This window comes from Erythranthe guttata, chromosome 2, assembly GCF_056151865.1.
Source record: "Erythranthe guttata isolate IM_541 chromosome 2, IM_541, whole genome shotgun sequence".
Classification (NCBI taxonomy): Eukaryota; Viridiplantae; Streptophyta; class Magnoliopsida; order Lamiales; family Phrymaceae; genus Erythranthe; species Erythranthe guttata.
In genome coordinates, this window is record NC_142534.1 from 4,018,690 (window position 1) to 4,041,310 (window position 22,621).

The 22,621-nt window shown below is 35.7% G+C and overlaps 5 protein-coding genes and 1 long non-coding RNA gene across 7 annotated transcripts; 4 read left to right on the forward strand and 2 right to left on the reverse strand.

Moving 5' to 3' along the window:
- Positions 1-671: 671 nt before the first annotated feature.
- LOC105970137 (Pentatricopeptide repeat (PPR-like) superfamily protein) lies at positions 672-3,179 on the reverse strand. The gene is made up of 2 exons (XM_012994936.2): positions 3,046-3,179; positions 672-2,965 (listed from the first exon to the last, which is right to left on the reverse strand). The coding sequence occupies exon 2, from the start codon at positions 2,945-2,947 to the stop codon at positions 887-889; it is 2,061 nt and encodes a 686-aa protein (XP_012850390.2). The 5' UTR covers positions 2,948-2,965; positions 3,046-3,179; the 3' UTR covers positions 672-886.
- Positions 3,180-5,493: 2,314 nt separating this feature from the next.
- Positions 5,494-6,899, forward strand: LOC148772152 (uncharacterized). Its single transcript, XM_088825461.1, has 4 exons — positions 5,494-5,585; positions 5,698-6,270; positions 6,371-6,414; positions 6,614-6,899. The coding sequence occupies exons 1-3, from the start codon at positions 5,579-5,581 to the stop codon at positions 6,409-6,411; spliced, it is 621 nt and encodes a 206-aa protein (XP_088681587.1). The 5' UTR covers positions 5,494-5,578; the 3' UTR covers positions 6,412-6,414; positions 6,614-6,899.
- Positions 6,900-7,729: 830 nt separating this feature from the next.
- Positions 7,730-9,695, reverse strand: LOC148772153 (uncharacterized). The gene is made up of 3 exons (XM_088814901.1): positions 9,569-9,695; positions 9,348-9,470; positions 7,730-8,438 (listed from the first exon to the last, which is right to left on the reverse strand). Exons 1-3 carry the CDS (start codon positions 9,662-9,664, stop codon positions 7,983-7,985), a joined length of 675 nt encoding a protein of 224 aa, XP_088671027.1. The 5' UTR covers positions 9,665-9,695; the 3' UTR covers positions 7,730-7,982.
- Positions 9,696-10,924: 1,229 nt separating this feature from the next.
- Positions 10,925-12,635, forward strand: LOC148772154 (uncharacterized). 2 transcript variants are annotated; one of them, XM_088825464.1, is made up of 5 exons: positions 10,925-11,093; positions 11,179-11,402; positions 11,496-12,019; positions 12,136-12,185; positions 12,364-12,635. In XM_088825464.1, exons 2-5 carry the CDS (start codon positions 11,396-11,398, stop codon positions 12,428-12,430), a joined length of 648 nt encoding a protein of 215 aa, XP_088681590.1. In that variant the 5' UTR covers positions 10,925-11,093; positions 11,179-11,395; the 3' UTR covers positions 12,431-12,635. The 2 variants fall into 2 exon arrangements, with proteins under 2 accessions (XP_088681590.1, XP_088681593.1); XM_088825467.1 differs by having other exon boundaries at positions 10,937-11,402; positions 11,496-12,041.
- A 1,040-nt stretch (positions 12,636-13,675) lies between these two features.
- On the forward strand, positions 13,676-15,284 carry LOC105970155 (uncharacterized). The gene has a single exon (XM_012994954.2). It carries the CDS (start codon positions 13,781-13,783, stop codon positions 15,038-15,040), a length of 1,260 nt encoding a protein of 419 aa, XP_012850408.2. The 5' UTR covers positions 13,676-13,780; the 3' UTR covers positions 15,041-15,284.
- A 5,785-nt stretch (positions 15,285-21,069) lies between these two features.
- On the forward strand, positions 21,070-22,219 carry LOC148772155 (uncharacterized). Its single transcript, XR_016030055.1, has 3 exons — positions 21,070-21,097; positions 21,199-21,270; positions 21,963-22,219. It is a non-coding gene; the product is annotated as an uncharacterized LOC148772155 (long non-coding RNA).
- Positions 22,220-22,621: the final 402 nt, after the last annotated feature.

Here is a 22,621-nt window from a genome sequence, read left to right on the forward strand (position 1 = left end):
CTCTCTAAAATCCATCCATAAAACCAAGAAAGCTAGAGAGAGAGAAAGATAAATAAAAGAATCATCATGAGTGGTTACATCAAGATCAAAACCTTAAACACCATTAATGAATCATCATCTTCATCAACATCAGATTCTGTTTCTCTCACTAGAACAACCAAACACAAGATCGACGACGAGCCGTCTTCGGAAAACGATTCGACGGAGAAGGTGTTCGATTTCGGTGCACCGAAGTTCGACAGAAACTCTTCGGTGTCTTGTTCTAAATCGAGGCACGTATCTTCGTCTGTGAAAAAGGTTTTCTCAATGAGGAGATCTTCGTCTGTTTCCGAGAGGTATTGTCGGATCCATGACCAGCATGTAACTTTAGCAGATGAAAAATTTGAATTTGGTCGTAATAATACCAATACTAATAATACTAATAATAATAATAAACGTGGAGGGATCTTCAAATTATGTAAGCGCGTTTTCGGAATCTAAAATTGTCGCACCATGCTTTATGATTTTTCGTTTCTTTCTTGGATGTCGAATTGCGATTTTGGACTTTGTTCGATAATCAAAGTCGTCGTCATCCAATGTTGAATGACCAGATCATCTAAAAGTTTAAGTCGTTAGTAATTTGAATCATTTAATGTTTTATATATAAATAAATAAATAACACCACCAGAAAATTAATAAATAAAAAATCCCTGCAATTGAGCAATCAATCTCATAAAAAAAATGGCAGAAAATTATTACAAGCAAATATGTTTCAGCTAAATTACCAGCAGGCCCTTCTTCTTTTTGCTTTTTACATAATTAGCCCCTCGCATTTCTAGTTCCACTTACATGTAATCCTTTAATTTACCAATCACAATTCAGATCAGAGTTTAATTAATTCTTGTGGTCAATCCAACAAGGATGATCTCAGCTGTACAAATCTCTCAGCCTCCTCCGTTCGACCCAAACGAGTGAGAAGATCAACGATGCTACCGTAATGTTCTTCCGACGCTTTAATTCTATATTTCCGACTCATTAAACTGAAAAACCTCAGTGCATCTTCGGCAAATCCACCTCGTTCGCAAATACGTAGCACCACTTTAAAAGTGAACTGGTTTGGCGAGAAATCATCCGACACCATTTTCTTGAAAATCCGTATAGCTTCTTCATATTCGCCGTTGCACCCGTAAGCCTCGATAACCGCAGTCCACGTCATCGACCCTTTAACCGGAACTGCATCGAAAACCAACTTCGCCTTACTAATTGCACCGCAGTTTCCGTACATTCTCACTATTTCTGCAGAAACGAAAGGGATCGAAGTCAAATCCTTCTTCAAAGCCTGTCCGTGGATTTCTCTCCCGAGCTTTTCGTTTTTCAGCTGGCCACAAACGCTCGATATTCTCGATATCGTGACAGAGTCCGCCCTGTGCTTAGACAATTGCATTAATCGAAAAACACCAAGTGCTTCGTTCAAGCACCGACTTTCCATATAGCATTCAATCATGGCAGTCCATGCAATCACATTCTTCCTCTCCATATTATCGAACACTCTTAAACTGTAGTCCAACGCACCGCACTTCGAGTACATCATCATCAAAGAAGTTGAAACAGACACGTAGGGAAGAATCCCGTTTTTAACCGAATAAGCGTGAATTTCCTTGCCTTGTTTCGACGCCCTCAATTTCCCACAAACTGGAAGAACTGTAGCAACTGTCACGATATCAGGTTTGAAACCTTCTTGTTGCATCCAAACAATCGATCTTAACGCCTGCTCGAGCCTCCCGTTTGCTACGTAACCGGATAAAAGAGCGGTCCACGAAATAGTGTTTCTCACAGCTGTCCCGTAAAATACCTTCCGACCTGAAATCATATCTCTGCACTTGCAATACATGTCGACCAACGCAGACTGAACAAACGAATGCTCCGAGTACGCTTTTGTTTTTATCACGTAAGCGTGAACCTCCTGCCCTATTCTCCGAGCAAGAACTTCTCCAATAACCGAGAGAATGCTCGTCACTATAACGGAATTTACTCGAATGCCCTCCCTTACCATCCATCTCGTGTATTCGAGTGCCTCCCATTGCAACCTATTATGAGCAAACCCTGCTATCATTGCTCCCCATACCACCACATCTCTTTCCTCGACATCCTCAAACACGGCATGCGCCAGCTTAACCTTGCCGCATTTGAAATACATATCAATCAAACTAGTCTTGAGTATGTCACTCTGCATTAAACCATTCTTTATCAAGATACCGTGCGTTTTCAGGCCCTGCCTCAGAGCTCGATTTCCAGCCAGGCTCTTGATCAAGCAAGAAAAGCTGTAAACATTCAACTCCACACCAGAAGCCTGCATTTCCAAGAACGAACCCAACACTTCACCGGAATTGCGATGGCCCAACGTCACCTTACCCTTGAGCAGTGCATTCCACGGGTACACGCTTCTCACAGACATATCGTCGAACACCTTCTTCGCATCCTCAATCGACCCACAACCCGCGTACATGTTGACTAGCTTCGTCTGCAGGAACTCGTTCTCGACGAGGCCGTTTATTCGTATGTGCGCGTGGACCTGTCTCGCAGCCTCGATCGATTTCGCTCTCGTGCAAGCGGAAATCAAGGAGGAGAATGTGGTGACATTGGTCGGAATGCCACGGTGGTCTAGGTAATCCAATATAGCAAGAGCTTCCTTGAGCTTGTTTTCAATGGCGAATTTCTGGATATCTCTGTAAATGGCGTGTGGGTTTTTTCTGTGGATGGGTATGGAGTTTGGGAATGTATCTTTTTCGTGGAATTTTTTCGGTTTCTTCTTCGGAGATGCGAGTGGGTAGATTGGCGCCGGTGATGAATTGATTTTGAAAGAATCATTTTCGAGGGTTTTAATTAGGGTTTGGTGGAGAGGGTGAAGCAAATTTGGAGGCTTTGGTCGGGGTTTGGAGGTGAAGTTGCAGCTGCTCATAGCATCCATGGCAAATCAACAATGTTTCTGCAAAAATTGAATATATTATTTGAATTGCTTTTCTCGTCGATAAAGGAACAAACATAAGCAGTGAGTAATGGAAATACTTGAGAGTGAGCGACGGCAAATCGGCGGCGGACCGCCGGAATTTGAAGAAGAGAGCGGCGGAGAGGAATGCGAGCGCGAATTTCAGATAAGATATGAAATGCAGTGTGGATATTCTGATTTTAATGACGTAGCCTTTGTATTAAATATTAAATTCTTTTTAATGTTTTAAAAAATAATAAGATATTGCTTTTTAATCATTGTTATTAATTTGCAAAGTCTTTGTTGTTGTTGTCGTTGTTTTCGATACGTTTTATAATCAATTTCTTTTTTTCCCGTTTATTTTTAGGGATGATGATTCAATGAGGATTAGAGAAGGATCCTCTTCCACTTCAATGGAAACCTCCACTTGAGAGTTCAATAAAGGTAAACTTCGATGCGGCATTACCCTACGGAGAGAACTATCATGCAGTTTCAATGATTGCACCGATCGGAAGTTTTCGGACAACCACATGCGGTAGATTGTGAAGCGTAAGCGGCGCTTGAAACTATCTCGTGTTTTTTCTGTAGATCTTTGTGCCTTTTTCTTTTGTCAAGCAAAGTAGTAATTTAATGGCACACATTCTTGTGACGAAATTTGGAACAATCTCCAATGGAAGAATTCTTCTTCTCTATGATCTGCCCTATTTGGCCTAGTAAATCCATTCTGGCTAAAAAAAAATGGTGTTAATTGATTCATATTGCCGGCGAGTATTTACCAATTAGAGGTTACATCATAAAAGTATTTGGAATTAGCTTTTATTAGAACCAACCATCATTTCGAGAAAAAGGTAGATAGAATGATGGATATATGATCTAAACCATGGTAGTTAATCTCGCGATATACCGCGATATATATCGCGATACGGTATGGTTCCAATTAAAACGATACAACTCGGGTTATGTATCGCCGATTGATAAATAACGTTAAATATCGCGAGATATCGTATCGTGTCGCTGTATCATGATACGATATGATATTGACGATATTAGTCAACCTTTAAAAAAATGAAAAATACGAAGAAAAAGAAGAAGAAATGCAGTCTCTGAAAAACGATTTAGAACAGATTTCTTCAATATCCCAACCTTAAGTCACATTTTTCTCTTCAATTTCTTCACCAAAACTCATAATATTACAACCCTAATTCAATTTCTATAGATTCTTGCGATTCAAGACCAATTTGAGGCGTTTTTTTTTTTTGCTGGATTTTGCGATTGATGATGATGAATGCAATCGTTTAAAATTGGTAGATGATGACGATTTAAGTGACATTGATCTTCAAAATTATGAGAATCGTATATCTTAGAAATTAGGTATTCGGATGTGAACTTACGGACAATTTGGTTAGGCTTATTTTACACAGTTGATAAACTCTTACATTTGATAAGTTGTTTTAAGAGCTGATAAGTTGTTACGTCTTACTTTTAAAATTATTTTATTCAAGTGTTTGGATAGTGATCTTACAAGCTATTTTACTTATTATATGACCTTAAATAAATAGGTGGGTAAAAGTACTTTTAAAAAAAATATTATTTGCTCTCCAGTAGCCTATAATATTTTGACTTTTTAAGATATTTTAAAAAAAATTACCTAACACACTAGATAACTCTTAAACATCTTATAAACTCGTTTTAACGTCTTATAAGTCTAGCCAAACACCCTCTTAGATGATGTTATTTGATGAACATATATGATTTTTGTCATGTTTTATAATATGATGTTGAAACTTGAATTTACACCTATTTTGAAATAAGTAGTTATATTAAATTTTACATATTTATAATATTTTTATAATGTAGATATATATTTTGTACTAATTTAATAGTTGGTTAAATATCTTACGATACGGTACGATAACGATACGATACGAGACATGGAGAAAAACGATACGAGTTATTTTTACGATCCGATAACCATGGACTAACACTTTTGAAAGAAAAAAACTTCAATAAGTGAAAACTAATTTCCATTTCGTTTAAAAAAAACTCAAAAAAAATTGAAAATTGAAATGAAAAGGCTTGTTCGGAAATCTGAAACTCTTGGATCGGGATTGACGGATTTTGAAAAATTCAAATTTTTTTTAGTCATTTTAAATATTAAATACATAATAAAATTAATATTATAAGTGTAATTTTCGGAAAAAAAATGGATTGGAAACTAAGTCGGATCGATAAACGAAATTCAATTCCACTATAAAAAATAAAAAAAGAATAAAAAAATTCGTTCCTAAATAGGGAAAACTTCGGACCAAAATCAGCATAAGTCAGAAAATTTCAAACAAAAATCAGAATAAATTGAAAATTTCGTTCCATGGTAAATAAAAAGAATTAAAGAATATTTTTTTATTAAATAAGGAAAAAATCCTCTTTAATTTTGGTTCTTACTTCTTGCCCGTTGGATAAGCCTTGAATGTATAGAATTTACTGATCTGCCCTTATATTTTCCCTCTTAATTGCAATTTGCAATACCTAGGGTTTTTACAATATCCCGCCATCATCTTCCCATTCCCAACGAAGCGGCGCAACATCTTTTACTCCCACACTCTGCAGTAAAAAATGGAAGGTAAATCTAATATTCTTATCCAATTTCAGTTTTAATATATTATTAATTGAATCAAACACAATAAATAGATTTTTTGTTTGTTTTTTTTTTTTTTTTGGTTCATATTTTCTAGAGTATATTACACCTGCACTAAATGAAAAAATCAAAAGTGCGGAGGAAGAACTGGCTGCATTTCGCCACCATGATTTTGAACTGCGGAAAACGCGCAACGAAATCACGCTTTCTTTGAAAAAAAATTTAGCGGTGGGTATGGCCATCGTTACCGGCGCGTGGTATTTGGCGTCGGCGCGTCTGCCGGTTCATCTCCGCTACCGTGCGGTTGTTCCACCTGCATTTTCGTTCGTCTGCGTATATTCATTGTGGGCTTACTTGGCCTTTCAGAAAATGAGGCGGGCGGGATACCATATGCGGGTGCACATTTGGAGAAGAACGGTTGTTGCGCGCGTGATCGGTTCTCTGACTGAGGAATTTGATCGAACGGTTGGCGTGCAGTTGGATCCTCTCTTCCCGTCGATGGTTCGTCTCCCCAAAGCTAGAGCTCGAGTGGCTGACATGGCGGAGGAAATCAATGCTGCTCTTCAACTCCCTTCTCCTAGTACAAGATTGCACATGTTTGATTTGATTATCACTTCTGTAGTTGCTTTGCTGTTTATCGTAATCGTCGTATGCTCGACGTGTATTCAAGGTATGTTTTTTTTTTAATTATTGTTATTAATTTGCAAAGTCTTCATTATTGTTGTTTTTGATACATTTTATGATCGACTTTTTTTTCCGTTTATTGCTAGGGATGATGTTTAGAGGAGGCCGATATGCGGAGACTACCTAAACGGTATACATTTCTATTAATTTGAGTTGTAAGCATTTCTTTTATTCCCGTGTCAATAGACAATAGTAGGTGGTGTTCGATGTTCTATCGTATTTCAGAGGCAACTAAGAAAAAACGAACTTTTAATTTTATTTTTCAATTTTATTTGAGTACATCATGATATCTTTCTGGTTCTAAACTTTCAATCCTCTTCCAATTTCAGATTACGGAGGGCGCGGCGAAACTTTTGAGCTAATCCAACCGATGCCACTTTTTGTGTGTAGATTGATTACATTTCTAACTCTTTACTCGGCAACTTTTGACGGATGGAAATAGCAATTAATTGACGACGCAGTTTGCTACTTGCTACTCTTTTTGTATGTGAATGTAGTTGTAAAACTTTCCTTTCTCCACATGTGGTTGGGGTGAAGTAGTTGAATACTTTGCTACTTGTTTTGTTTGTGAATTGTGATGCTTTAATGAAATAGCAGACTTCTTCATGGAACAAATTATCTAACAATACTTGCACTCAAGTGAATGAAACTCCTGCAAACGGGGAAAGTGTTTGCAAAATTCAAGGTGGCAATAGAAGATTGATTTTTGGTAGGTGATGCATGTTGATCAAACGAATCGTTAGATCGATTTGTCAAAATTTAATATTAGGCTATTCGTGGAGAAGGCCTACCGAGGCTATTTACTACTAGAACCAGTTTAAGTTGGTACGACGTAGAATGCTGTAGATGATCCTTAATAGAATGCCTAGCAATACTTTAAGAGCATTCAAAAGAAGTTTATCCTCGAATATTTATTACTTCACGAGTTTGCAGTTCATGCATATGAAAACGGACTCTTAGTCCACAAGCAACATAGGGTCCTGTTTACCGGCTTTTGTCGGTGGAGTAGCAACATTTCTCAAGGTAACGATGATTATGCCAAAGAACTTCGTCGAAGATCTTGTTGCAAGATTATTTCAGGCATGCGCAAGTTCTACGTTTTACACACACGACACAGTAAAAAAATTCGGGTTTTTTTTCCCAAGTCAGCTAAAGTGAAAGCTTAATTTCTAGCAGGAGAGACCTTCCTAAAATACCTTAACAAAGTTGATATTAGACTATTCACGGAAAATACGACCTGCTCAGAAAATTACTATGATTACCACTACAAATATATTGAAGCTGTTATAACCTATAATGCTCTAGATGATCCTTAACGGCCTTTGTCCGTATATTTCTGAAACAAATAGTCCATGATATATCAGATGAATCAAGGAACGGAGTTTCCCAAGAAGCAACAAGTAAAATCAAGAAGCAGTAATAACATAAGCATGAAACACTTCCCGTTTCAAGCAAAACATCAAATTCAGAATTGTCACCCCACGAACGAAAATACAAATTGAATAACAGACCACTTAAAAATCAGGATTCATTTGCATAATGGTCATATCCACGGGGTCATATTTTTCTCTACAATTTTATCAGCACATGTATATATGGATATCCTATGCAAGTGGAAATCAGCAAGTAAATGTTCAGTTAACCTTTATTATATAAGAAAATTGACAGATTACCTACAAATCGATCCAAGGTAGCTCGTTAAGTTGGTGGCGACATCGTGACAAATCCCTTGGTACCCGAGTTGAAGAACCAAAACACCAATGCAGCAAATACCCCCATCGTAACAATCAGCGAGACCAGATTGCCCTTGTTGGACGCAAGTTTATCGAGCCATTCGTTTTCTTCGTACAGACCACCATAGAACTCTTGAATGACAGTCTTTATCATGGCATCCAGAAGCTTCTTTGAAGGGCCCAAATCTTTCGATTTCATAACCTGAATTCGAGCTTCTCTCAGATGCTTTATCACTACCTCTGCTTCATAAGACTCTATCTTGAGGTCAGAACCTATTTCAGCATCTTCAAGTTTGGTGTCTCTGGCATTAGTCAAGATATGCTTGTCGGAAGTAATTTCGGAGGATGGGGATGAGGTCAGATCCGAGATAGCAACTGTTTTCAATGAATGAGTGTCGACTGGATATGCTGCAATGAAGTTCTGAGAGCAGAAACATACCGTTTACTTAGATAAGCATCAAAATGAGAAAATTATGTTCTGTAACAGAGTGAACGATCTATAATCCAACATGGAAAATTTCTTAACTTCCTAAACTGAATCATCAAAGAACAATCAAATAAAATTATATAAGCTTCCTACTGGGCAGAATCATTTCATAAAAACTGAAGCAAAACCCTTCGATTTGATCTCTAAAAACACAAACAGATGGAATTGAAGAATCACGGCAAAATCCAAAGCAGGAACGAGAATTTTTCGCCATGGAAATTAGTTTTAAAAATTCTCTACAGAAAGAAATAAACAAGTGATGCATATAATCAGAAGATTAGTCAAACGAAGATCATTCCAAATTGAAATCAAATTGAAAAATTACCTCAGATAAAGCATCAAAAGAGAAAATTATGTTCTCCAACAGACTGAACGATCTACAATCCCACACGAAAATAACTTCCTAACTGAATCATCAAAGAACAATCAGGTAAAATTATACAAGCTTCCTACTCAGCAGAATCATTTCATGAGAAACCGAAGCAAAAATCCTTCTATTTGATCTCTAAAAACACAAACAGGTGGAATTGGAGAATTACGGCAAAAATCCAAAACGTGAATGAGAATTCCGGTATGGAAATGAGTTTAAAAATTTCTCTACAGAAATCAATAAACAAGAGATGCATATAATCAGAAGATAATTCAAACGAAGATCATTCCAAATCAGACGAAAAAACAAATCGAAAAATTACGGCAAAGTCCAAATCACAAATGAGAATTTCAAAAAAAACTTAATTTAAGACCTTCTCAACAGAAATAAATAAACAAGAGATGCATATAATCAGAAGATAAGTCGAACGAAGATCATTCCAAATCAGACGAAAAACCAAATCGGAAAATTACCTCAGCGGATTCACCGAACTGATCGTTAACCGAAACCTCAGGAAATTCCTTCAGAAACTCCGTCACAGTGAGATCTTCCTCCGAAACAGCTTTGAATGCAGGATTCAGACACTTCTTCATGGCCTAAAAAACACCATTAAAATGAGTTCAGAAACCTAATTTCATCAAATCGATGTTGAATTAGGCAGATTTGTTACGTTTTCCATGATTTAGATCCTTACTTTGCGCGGATCTGAACTGAGATTGGAAGAAGATTTGGATTTGGTTGAGCGATTTGCAGAAGATTGGTCTCTCTGTGGTGTTTGAATTTCTCTCATTTTTTCTTCACTGTGTATTCAGCAAATGGGCGGGTCAAAGTTCGAAGTGCACCCCCTTTATATAGAGATAAATAAAATTAAATATTTTTAAGTTCCCGCTCGTGTGAAAAATGAAAATGTCACCCGTGTGTGTAATTCAAATTTTCTGATGAGTAACAATTTCCAACGGCAAAAAAAAAATTTAGTGGAAAATATATATAAAACAAACACGTTTTTGAGCAGCAAACGCAAATAATTTTATATGAAGTCAAGATCAAGAGTATGGTTCCTTTGTTTAATGGTAAATTTCGAAAAACCCCTAAACGTAGGCTAAATAACAAAAAACACTTCTACATATTCGTAATTAATTACCAAAAATCCTCTCTGATCTAATTTTTTAACAGAAAATGTACAGTCTATTATACCTTTTATTAAATAGTTGAGAAATAAATGAAAATATATGAAATTGTGTAAATTCTAATTCCGCGAATAAAAAATCCGTGAAGAGTCATACTGTAAGGGGATTGGTGTAAGACATAAACAAACCTTAGGGGAGTTTTGGTAATTATGAATATGTTTGGGTATTTTTTGTTATTTAACCTAAGTTCGGGATGATTTACTTAATTTAGTCTTGTTTTAATAATCATGCTTCATTTTTTGAGAGGGTGTTTTGAGTAATTTTAGCAGCTTTGATAGGATCAGGGCTAGTCCAACCCATGATTAAGATGGACTCAAACCCCCATCAATTACTAATTATTTCATTATATTATTTTTAGCCAATTTTTATTATTTAGTTAACTTAAAATTCAAAATATACTAAAAAAAATATGCATTTGAATTTTGAACCAAATAAACTATTTTTTACATTAAACACTAATATTTTATTTGAAGAGAACAAAGTAGGAGAATGAAGAAAGAAACAAATCTAATAAAGATATAACTAGTTAACTCATAAGGTTAGGGGGGTGCTCAATCTCATCAATTCAATAAACTCATCGAACCAAACTTAAAATCCAGTCTGTGCGAAATACCGAAAAAAAAACTCAGTTCAATTTTCGTAATTTCTTTTTCTCAAAATTTAGGTATTCGGTACGTTAATGATAATTTATTACAGTTTACTGTACCGCACCGAATACAAAAATTATATACATTAGTATATTATACAATTTCAAATATGTAGTTTATAATAAATATATAAGGTCTGGGTCCTTTTCTTTTAAAGTGAAAGTACAAGGACTTGATGATAAAGAGAAAAAAACGCAAGGACTTATTTGCAATTTTAATACGTTACAAGAGCTTCTTTCATCTCTCTTTATACTACCAGTAGCTACCACCAACTTCCGCCGTCACCAGTTCTACTGAGTCACCAGAATATTCCATTAATCGAGCCATCATCGAAGAATTCGTTTACTTACTGTTTGCTGAGTTCTTTTCTTTGGACCACCCAAATGTAATTTTTTTTTTCCAAAATTTCAAGATTTTATTAATCTTATCCGACCGGTGATTAATAATTTGCTGTTAATCTCTCTTTCTAGTCACGGAAATATGATTCTGTTTCGTGTGTATCTTCGGAGATGGTGAGTTTTGAAGGAGAAATGCGCCGTTTGTTGTTTAACAACGCATTGCACTGAACCTGTTTGATGAAATGCCTAGGAGGCAGTTGACATGAGTATTCTGCATTGATAAGACATTTTCTTTCTATCTTGATTTTTCTTGGGTTTTTTTGACTCCATCGTCGTTTTCGGATCGAATATGGGAGGTAAAATTAACTGTTCTTTTACCTCAATTTTTCATTTTTACTGTTTTACTTTTAGAAACCAGAGATGATAAAGAATGTATTTTTTTTTTAAAGATTATGTGGCGCCCATCCTACACGAACGCATCAAACGGGTTGAGGCTCAATGGACTTCTTTTCAACGATTTGAGGTTGAAGTGAAGAAAAATTGTCTCGGAGAAACAACTATTTTGTTCAAAAAATTTTCAATGAGTATGGTGATAATGGCTTGGGGAACAATTTGGTGGATAGCTCGTGTGCCGCATTGTTTCTACGAAGTTCTCGTAGTTTTTTCACTCGTATTCTCCGGTTTCATGGGAGCATCTTGTCGTTCTGCGTACAAGGAAATATCGAGGATGCAAGAGATGATAAAAGTAGACAGTTGGAGAAGAACGAGACTGATGGAGGCACTAAGCAATTTGGGTGAGGAATTGGATCGAACGCCCGGCGTGCCGTTCGATGCTCGGAAGCCGATGGTTAGACTTGCCAACGCTAGGGATCGAGTGTGGGATATGAAATATTCAATTCGTCTTCCTTTGGAAGTTTACCTGAGTATCGTCATTGGCATTCTCGGATTTTCTTCGATGTTTCTCATATTGTTCGTATGTCTCACTGTTTTCGGAAGTATGGTTTTATTTTTCCCCTAAATATTGCTCTTTCGTGAATTTTGTCTTGTGATTTAGTATTAATCTGCAATTTTTTTTTTTTTTTTTGATAGAGGATGAGTTGCTGGTGTCTATGGGAGTCGAATATACTCCTGCACGCAAGGTATGTATGAATTTGAGTGTTTGGTTCGTATGTTATTTGTTTAATCCAATTAGCTATATGAATTTAAATATAAGAACGAAATTCGACATTTTATTGGATTAATTGCTTATTCTATTTTTTTAAATAATTCCAGTGCCGCATGATGGTTTCTAAACTATAAATCCTCTTTCAATTTCAGATTATGGAGGTACCGACGTGAAGAATGTAGTCTTTTGGTGGTACATGTTGCTACGAAACTTTATTGAGCTAACCTAATCGATGTCACCTTTTGTATGTAGTGTACATTTCTAACTCTTGTTCGACAACTTTTGGCGAATGCAATCGGAAATTAATCAACTATGTAGTTTTGCTCTTGCAAATTCGGTTTCCACACGTGGTTGTAATGAAGTAATCGAACTTCTTGTTTTTGTTTGTGATGCGTTAATGAAATAGCCGAACGCATTCCGTTAATTTGTGTGTCGTTTGCTTTGACTAAAAGGTGGCATGAAAGTTTGCTTTTGGTTGTTTTAACTTTTGATAATTAAGAATAGGTGGGGGTATATTTAGCTTAAGTTCTGGGAGGTTTTCGTAATTTACCATTTTATAAAATATCTCAAATGTCCTTTTAAAAACCCTAAAAAAATTTAAAACCTACAAAAAAAGTTGTTGCCTGAATACTTTAGAGATTATAGGTTATAGTTAACTAGGGTAAATTACAACTGTCCTGTTGAGTTAAGGTTTATTTATAAACCTCCCTCATCTTTTCATAATTACATCCATCCCTGCAAATTTTAAATTTCTTACATTAACACCCTTTTTGTAGGGGGTTGTTGTAACAAATTTACAAACTGCAGGGGTGGATGTAATTTTTCTCAAAATGAGGTTTTTTTTTTTTCGTAAATAGACTTTACCTCAGTTTGGTGGTTGTTGTAATTTAGGGCCCGTTTGGTTAAACTTATTTTAAAAAGCCGATAAGCTCTTACGCATGTTAAGATGTTTTAAGAGCCGATAAACTGTTACATCTTATTTTTAATTTTTAAAGTGTTTGGATGATGATCTTATAAGCTAGTTTTACTCATTATAAGATCTTGAATAAAATGGTAAATTACGAAGCCCCCATGAACTTAAGCTAAATAACGAAAAACACCCCACCTATTCCCCTGAGGTTTGTTTTCGTTTGACACCAACCACCGTACAGTGTGACTTTTCACGTATTTTTTTTGATTTCACGGTATAGACTTTACACAATCTCATATACTTTCTTTTATTTCTCACCTATTTAGCAGAAGGTATAAAATAGACTATACACATTTTCTGTTAAAAAACTCGATCAACGGTTAATCAGAGGGGGATTTTAGTTATTACATATAGGTGGGGTGTTTTTCGTTATTTAGCCTGAGTTATGGGGATTAATTTATCCTAAAAAAAACTTAAAACACGAATTATAATAAAAAAAACACACCATCTCTTACAAGCCCAATATTTATCGGCCCGGCCCAATATTTATCAGCCCGGCCCAATATAATATGTCAAACTGATTTCAGCTCTAAATCTCCTTCCCTAAAACCCCCACACACTGTAAGCCGCCTCTCTCTCACACACTCCCTTCGGTTCCAATGGCTCCCACCGCCGAAACCGCCGCCGCCGCCGCCGCCGCTCCCATCACCGCATCAAGGGTGGAGCAATCAAAAATCACCGCCGCCGTAACAGCCCTGCTGAAGCACAAAGCCGCCGCCGCCGCCACCTCCGACAAGCTCCAGCTCCTCCCGCAAGACGACTACATCTACCTTAACCTAACCCTAAAGAAAATCCCAACAAACCCTAGCACGAAGCCGTTCAAAATCCCGCTCACCCACCCAACCCTCGACCCGAATTCCCAGGTGTGCCTAATCATCGACGACAGGCCGCAAACCCCGACCCCGCCCTCCGACCAAATCAAGAAGCTAATCAAATCTCAGTGCATCCCCATCTCGAAAGTGGTGAAGCTATCGAAGCTGAAGACCAACTACAAGCCGTTCGAGGCGAAGAGGAAGCTCTGCGACAGCTTCGACATGTTCCTCGTCGACAAGCGGATTGTCCACTTCTTGCCGAAGCTGATCGGAAAGGAGTTTTTCAAGAAGAAGAAGCTGCCTTTGGGTGTCGATTTGGGGAAGAAGAATTTGAAGGCGCAGGTGGAGAATGCGTTGGGGAGTGCGCTTTTGTATCTGAGGAGTGGGACTTGCTCGGTGACGAAAGTCGGTAGGGTTGATATGGAGAAGGATGCGATTGTCGAGAATGTGTTGGATGCGATTAATGGGGCGGTCGATAGGGTTTCGAAGAAGTGGGATGGTGTGAGGAGTCTGCATTTGAAGTTTAGTGATTCGGTTGCGTTGCCTGTTTATCAGGCGATGCCGGATGTGAAGTTGAAAATCGAGGGTTTGAAGGAGAGCGAGAAGAGAGCTGAGGTGGCGGCGGCGAAGAGTGGCGATCACGAGAGTGTAGAGGTTGAGGGAGTGGTTAGTGGGAAGACGGAGGGTAAAAGTGGAAAGAGGAAGAAGGGTAGGATGCACGAGGTTCGTTATATGGATGTTGGAGAGAAGGAGGGTGACGAGAGTGAGGAAAAATCGGAAGCGAATTTGATGGAGGAAGTTGACGATGAGGTTGAGAATAAACCGAAGGCGAAGAAAAGGAGCAAGGTTAAAAAAGATTCGAAGGAGGATGTTTTAGTGGTGTTGAATGAAGAGAAATTGGTGAAGAAAAAGACAAAGAAGCCAACGAAGGGCGAGAAAACGAAGGACGAGACAATGAAGAGCGAGAAAACGAAGAGCAAGAAAGCGAGCGAAAGTGTTGTCAAGGTTAAGGATGGGAAAAGCAAGAAGAGGGGTTCGGCGAAATGACGATCGAGAAAGGTATTTTTGAGTTGTTTTTTTCGTGGATTAATTGCGGTGTGTGTGTGTGGTGGTGGTGAAAAATGGCTATAAATTTTTGTTCGTTCGTTGCGTAGGGGTAACTATAACTACTAGTGTTTCGATTGTTTTGGAGAATTTTTATTTACTTTTTTGTCATTAATGGTTAATGTTGTTGAATCAATATGAAACATTCGTCTTCGTTTTATATGCACTATAAATTTCGAGTCTTGAATTTTGTGGATTTTGGCTATTACTAATATTGCACGTATTTTCTTTTACGACTGTTGATCCCTTCTACAGTGCAGTGCTTTAAATAATTTAACTTCATAATTTGTTGAACAATGCGAGTGCTTTTTCATTCGGTTTGCGTGTTTGCGTTTGGGCTCGTAGATAAATGCGTTTGTGCTCGTATGTAAACGCGCTTGTCATTAAAGGTTAATGTTGTTGAATCAATCTTTGGGTAGTTTATGAAACATTCGTCTTCCTTTTATATGCATTATAAATTTGGAGTCTTGAATTTTCTCGATTTTGGCTATTTCTAACATTGCATGTATTTTTATTTACGACTGCTAATCGCTTGTACTGTGTTGTGCTTTAAATAATTTAACTTCATAATTTGTTGAATAATGCAAGTGCTTTTTCATTGGGTTCGCATGTTTGCGTTTGTGCTCGTAAATGTACACATTTGTATTGCATATGTAATATCGAAGTTGCACATATTTTTTAAGTGTTGTTGATTCATACATGGCGCTGTTTTCTTCTTATGGTTGTAACATTTTATTCCGAAATCATATATTTCTGGGCAATATTCTCGCCTTCTGTAAAATTTCGGCTGATAATTCCCTTATTGTTAGAGATTTTTCGAAAAGCAAATACGGGTTATAAATGAGCCTAAATCGAACTGAAGCGTATTTATTTCGAGTTTGTTTGAGTTTTTGTTTAGCTTTTGAAGAAGTGTTTTAGCTTTTGGTTTGATAAACAATCGACTTAATTGGCCGAACATGCATCGAACTCAAGTAACTTGACTTTTTGTCTCATTGTGTTAACTAATCGAGTTCGAAATTTTTTTTAATGAACGGGAATGATTTGACTATCGAGTAATTTTGTTTAATTTTCTAGCTATTAAGCCAAGTTTAATTAAAGGAAATTCATTATTCACAATTATTCGTACACATTTAGAGAGATTATCTCCATTTTTTTCTCTCCAATTTACTGTTGCGGTGATTGGAGTTAATTTATTGTTGACCGCATCGGTCGTAAACAAACTTGTATATTACCATGAACTAATTTAGTGTTCTTAAAAAAACCGAATATATTATTTTGAGCATCATTCACAATCGTTCGATTACGATCAATGGGTATGTATCGAATCGAACAAAGCTTAATCGTGATCACTATGAAGTATGAACTTTATAAGTATAATATAAGACCACATTAAGATGAAATTACGAAATAACCCCTCTTGTTATCTGTGTGTCAAGTTTTTTAACATACACAGTAAAATGTCTTATTGCCCTTCATTCCTTCAATAAAAAGAAAAGAGAAAAGTCGAAAAATTAAAATTGCAAATAACCTTCTAAAGTATGCCTAAATTACAAATATCCCCTTTATTTGTAAAAAGTTACATATACACCCTCGAACTTAATAATAATTCAATTTTTTTTCAAGAAAATGATGAAATAATTGTCCTTGAAAAAGTTTAAATTACCTAAACAATAAAATAAAATAAAAATAACCCTCAAGGTAATTACCTCATACTGGGTAGATATGTAAAGATCATAAATACACGGCTTAACTAGAAGCTAAGACACATGTCAACGTCTATACGAATGGTCCTGAACCGAAACCGAATCGAAAAGGAAACTGAAATCGAAACCCGAAAACTGGAAATCTCGAAACTAGCAAGACACCTATCAAAGCAGATTTTGGACCTATCACAGATGATATAAAACGAACGGGTGCAACCTTCGATATTTTTAAGGTTCAACACGTTTTGAGAGAAGGCAACAAGGTAGCGCATGATTTGGCAGCTCTATACAGGAGAGTTTCGTTTCATCTAAGCGTATTACCATCTAGTATTCAAAGTATAATTTCATCCGAGAAGGTTATATGAATAAAACATTCGTTTAGTTTCTCAAAAAAAAAAAAAATTAAAATAAATTTAACGATTACAATTAGGGGTGGGTTCGGTAGGTAACCGTATTTTGCTTGTAGTTTCATAGTATAATGGAGTTAAGCTTGAGTGACACAAAGTGGTATTTATATTTATTTCAAGGGTAAATTACAAATACCCCCCTGAGGTATGGTCAAATTACAAAAACACCCCTCTTGTTTGGATAATTACAACCACCCCTCAATTCCTCAAATTTAGTGGAATTTTCGAGATTATATGGAATATTATCACTTTTGTACCCGTTTTATCCTATTCAAACTCTACATTATGAAGCAAGATGATCATAATATGTGATTTTTAGCAAGATGATTATGTTGAATTTGGCACCATAAGGGTGGAGGTGTAAGAAAAAATCATAGTTGAGGGGGGTATATGTAATTATCCAAACAAGAGGGGGGTTTTTGTAATTTGACCATACCTCAGGGGGGTGTTTGTAATTTACCCTTATTTCAATAATGACCAAATAAATCTGGATATTTTTTTTTCACATTACGAAAAACATGAATAATACTGCCGAGCAACTCAGTTATATCTTATAATTATGTATTTATTTATTAATTATTAACAAATAAAAAATAAGTACATGCTTAGTAAAATTATAAATATGCATTTGTAGTACGCTACGATGTCTACAGTGGTAATAGAAATGAAATACTGTTACCGTATCTTATAGTATTGGTATGTACCGTATCTTATAGTATTGGTATGATTGATACTAATACAACATTGAATTATGCTCAAAGGTGATCACCATTCCTTTAGTAAATTTTCGATAATTTTCGGTTCGTCTACCATGGTACATGGTAATAATTGGTACTAATAGTTTTCCGACCCTAAGTGTCGTTTTTTTTGTCATTATGACAGTAAAACGAATTTAATATCTTATAAAATCAAAAAGTAGCTTATAAGCTTCACTTCCAAATACTTTGAAAAAGTTTAATTGTTGAAATAAGATCTAGATCTTACAACTTATTAGCCCCTAAAATATCTTGTCAGCCGTAGGAGCTTACTAGATGCTTTTAAAAAACTCCGAGTTCGTAATGTCAACAGCAATGTGAACAACAATGTCAGCAGCAAGGACAATTATAAGACCTGTACATAAAACATTAACGATCCGACCAGACATTTCCTTTTTACCATCACCGCAACGATTCTGAACTTCACGGAGTTGTTGAGCAAAACCCTCGTTCATCTCTCATCTGTTGAGAACAATAATTAAAAAAAAAAAATTAGATCGTATTTCAAAATAAGTAAATATAAATTAGATCGTATAATTTTAGAAAGATGCCCTCAAATATTGAATATCATCTTGGAGTCTTTGAACCTATTTTACAAATTACAATATCAATTATGTGCTTTTCAATCTTGTGTTGCATCTCCTGCATCAGGAAAAACATAAAATTATTTGGTATTCTTTATTTTTATTGTCACTTAATTTAATAACAATTTAATAGGATTTATTAGATTTATTAAAAGCAATTAATATTATTAGATTTATTAAAGTCAGTTTGAAGTCAATTACACCAAATTAAAGGTTACAGGAAACAAAAGTATTAGGGGAACTAATTAATCACTCCGTTCGGGAGCAAAAAGACAAATTTAAACAAGTGTATTAATTTTGAAATTAAAATCACATAAAAAAATCGCAATCTAATATGTATTTCAATTCACGTGAAAAAAAGCGTAAAAATTGGAATTTGTGATGAAATTTATTATTCTAAGGTCGGATTTATTCGAATCGAAATCGTCGAAATTTGGAATATCTGTTATAATTAGAAATAAATAGAAAAATAAAGAAAAAGGAGAAAGTTATCAGATTTTTATCGGATCCATTATTCAATTGGTGATCGAATCTATTTGAGGAGAAGAATCTATTAGAATTCACCGAAGCGCAGTTGGATTTCAAAATCCGATTCTCAATCGTATGATTGAGCTTGTTTGAGGAGAAAAATCTACCGAATTCCGAGGTGCAGTTGGATTTCAAAATCCGGTTCGCAATCGCACGTGCCGCCGCCATCAAATTCTCGTTTGTTTGTTCTTTTTTTTGGTTATTGCAAATATATGTTTGTAATCATCTGCACCTATATAACAATTGATGAATTGTTCGAAACTATGTAAATTGGTGCACACGCCATAAGTTACCAAGTATTGTTAGGATTAGGAAAGTGTTTTAATAAATTAAAATATTTTTTTTATAACAAAATATACTTTCCCGATACAAACATGGTCTTGGATAGACTTATTTTATTGGATAAACACTAATTAGTCAATTAAATCTAAGACAATTTGTTGTGAAACTTTGAGCTCGGAAAAGACAAAGTAATGACATATATGAGTCGAGTTGAACCGAATGCATAATTGTTCAAATTTATTCGATTTTCTGCCAATCTTTCGAAGTTTCATTTTAGCTTGGTATGGTAAAGAAAAGTCGAGTCGAATGAGAACGAGTTTTAATGGAACCGGATTTGAATTGGCTCGAGTAATTCGACTTTTTACAAGTATTTTATCATGTGTTTCTAATGGAGCCGCATTTCATTGATCATTAATATATATATATAACTATATATATATTCAAGTTTTTCAAGTTTGGTTCGTAAAGTTAATAAGCAAATCGAGTACAAAACAACTTTTAACAAACGAACTCTATCTCAAAAAGTTGAATATTGTAACAATTAACAACTTTTATACATCATCATCACGTAATATAACGATTAACGATCTTAAAAAGTCGAACATTGTACCCATATGAAACAAAATAAAAAAAATAGAATTTTCAAATTATTTTCAAAAATTAAAATTGGTTCGAAAGTCAAAGTTTAATATATATTCCAACCATATCAAAAAAAAATCAAAAAAATCGAAAATTTGTAGGGATTCATAATGAAACAAAAAAAAAAAGTTTTAGTTCCAAAATCATAATCGCAAGAATCAGAAATTTCGTCCCAATTTTCACCCGATGTGTACACCGAAATTAGACTAATAAAGAAAACTCATTTATAATTTATTAGTTTACTGAAAGCATATTAAAATAATAATATTAATTAAATAAGAAAAAGAAAAAAAAAATTATCGAGAGGTTACAGTTATGCACGAGAAATCCTTCTTCTCACGGAACTCAAATTCTTGGCCGTAAAATAAAGCCTTCACACAGTTCACAGTATTCCATACCTCTCTTCTCTGCTCTAGGGTTTTGACCTTTGAATTTTGACTTCATCTCATCATCTTCTTCTCAAATATGGGAGGTAAAAATAATTTAATATTTTATTAATAGAAAACAGAAGATTACGAATTTTAATTTATTTACTTAATTTTTATTTTTTTTTTGTATTTTCAGATTACATCGCACCGATTGTAAACGAAACGATCAAAAGGGCGGAGGAAAACTGCGCGGCGCTACGCCGCCGTGATTCCGAACTGCGGAAGACCGGCGACGGAATAACATGTTCTCTGAGGAAAACACTGATGGTGTGTCTAGTCACCCTGCTGGCGGTGGCGTGGTTGGCGTCGAAGCATCTCCCCGTTCGTCGCGGGAACGCTGTTACCGCTGTATTTTCAGTTGCGTACGCTCTCGTGTACGGCGCGTCGGCGTATGTTCAGTTCCGAGAAATGAGGAGGACCAAACGCATGATGGATGCACACCAGCTGGAAATAACCCTTGTGTTGAATCAGCTCAATTCTCTCACTGAGGAATTGAATCGAACAGTTGGCGTGCAGTTGGATCCTGTGGCGGCTCCATACTCGTTGGTTCGTCTCTCGAAAGCTAAGGATCGAGTGGCTGCGATGGTTTCCGAAATCACCTCCCAACGGACTTCTCGTAGTGATGAATCTTACTTTTATGATCTAATCGTACGGTCAATGGTTACCCGATCGAGGTATGATTTCCCATTGTCGTTAATCTTCGAATTTTTCGTTGTTGTTTTTGATATTATTTGTAATCAATTTTTAATATTTTTTTTGTCATTTTTTTCGTTAGGGGATGATTCGGTGAAGGGATGATTAGGTGATGTTTAGGGGAGGCGGGAGATATGTGGTGATTACTCGAAAGGTATACACAAATTCGAGATTCTTTATTTTTTTTAATTTTTTTTTACAATTTTCTGTTCTTTGGAAATAGAGATAAAAATATGAAAATTACATAGAAAATATGATAAGCTATGATCAAGATTCAAATTCAAGATGATCAAGAATTCAAGATAGTAATGTGATTTTTGACTTGCTACCCCGTGTTCTGTTCTCTCTCTCTATACACGTGCATTTGAATTTGGTTTGATCTCCTTTTAGACATTTGCGAATAAGCTCAAGTCGATCGTCACCATGTCAATGATAAGTCGGGAATTTGCTTCTATATGCACTTCCATTAATGAATGCAGTCTTCCAAATCTGCAACATATGATTAGTAGAAAAATATATACCCTTTATCTATTGTATTGTCAAATCAAAAACGGTTTTGCTTCTTCGCATGTTCAATGAAAATATACAGGACGAAAATTTTCCAGTTTCGAAATTTTGTGCATAACAAAACATCTAATAATAACATAGAGGATTATTACAAGCCTCGCTTTCGGGCTTTCGGGCCAGCAAAATTCGTGGTTCCTCTTGGTTCATATATGTGACTGATTCCTCATTTTTTTTGGATTAATTGCTTCTTTGTTAATAATGATTTTGTTTTTCAGTGCATCGTGATGGAATATCTTGGTCTTTCGGGTTCTTAACTTTTAATCCTCTTTCAAATTTCAGATCATGGATGTACTTTCTTCTACTGCTGGGAAACTTTTGAGCTGACCTAATTGATGCGACTTTTTTTGTCTAGTTTACGTTTCTAACTCGTTCATCCGGCAACTTTTGACACAAATGTAATTAGCAATTAACCGACTATATACGTAGTTTGCTCTTGGAAATACTTTGATCCACGTGTTTGGAATGTAGTAGTCGAACACTTGAACTACTTGTTTCGTTTGTGATCCGTTAATGAAATAGCCGAAAGTTGGATCTTATTCCGTAATTTGTCGTGTGTCATTTTCTTCCCTGAAATGATGGCATCAAAGGTTTATTTGATTGTTTTAACTTTTGGTAAATGAGTTATTAGATTGTTGGTTATTAGTTTTTTTGGTTGATAAATAAGTTGGCATGAATGTTTGATTTTGAATACTAATTATACGTACATGAAATGAATGATGAAACCTAATCAATAGGGTAAATTTATAGCCGACCCCCTGAGGTAAGATCTATTGACGAAAAAAGCGCCCTCGTTTTTCATAATTACATTTACCCCCTATAATATTATTACATTAATATCATTTTGTAGGGGTAAATGTAAGAAATTTACAAATTGTAGGGGGCTAGATGTAATTTCTCAAAAAGAAAGGGTCTTTTTGTAATTACACTGTACGCAATCA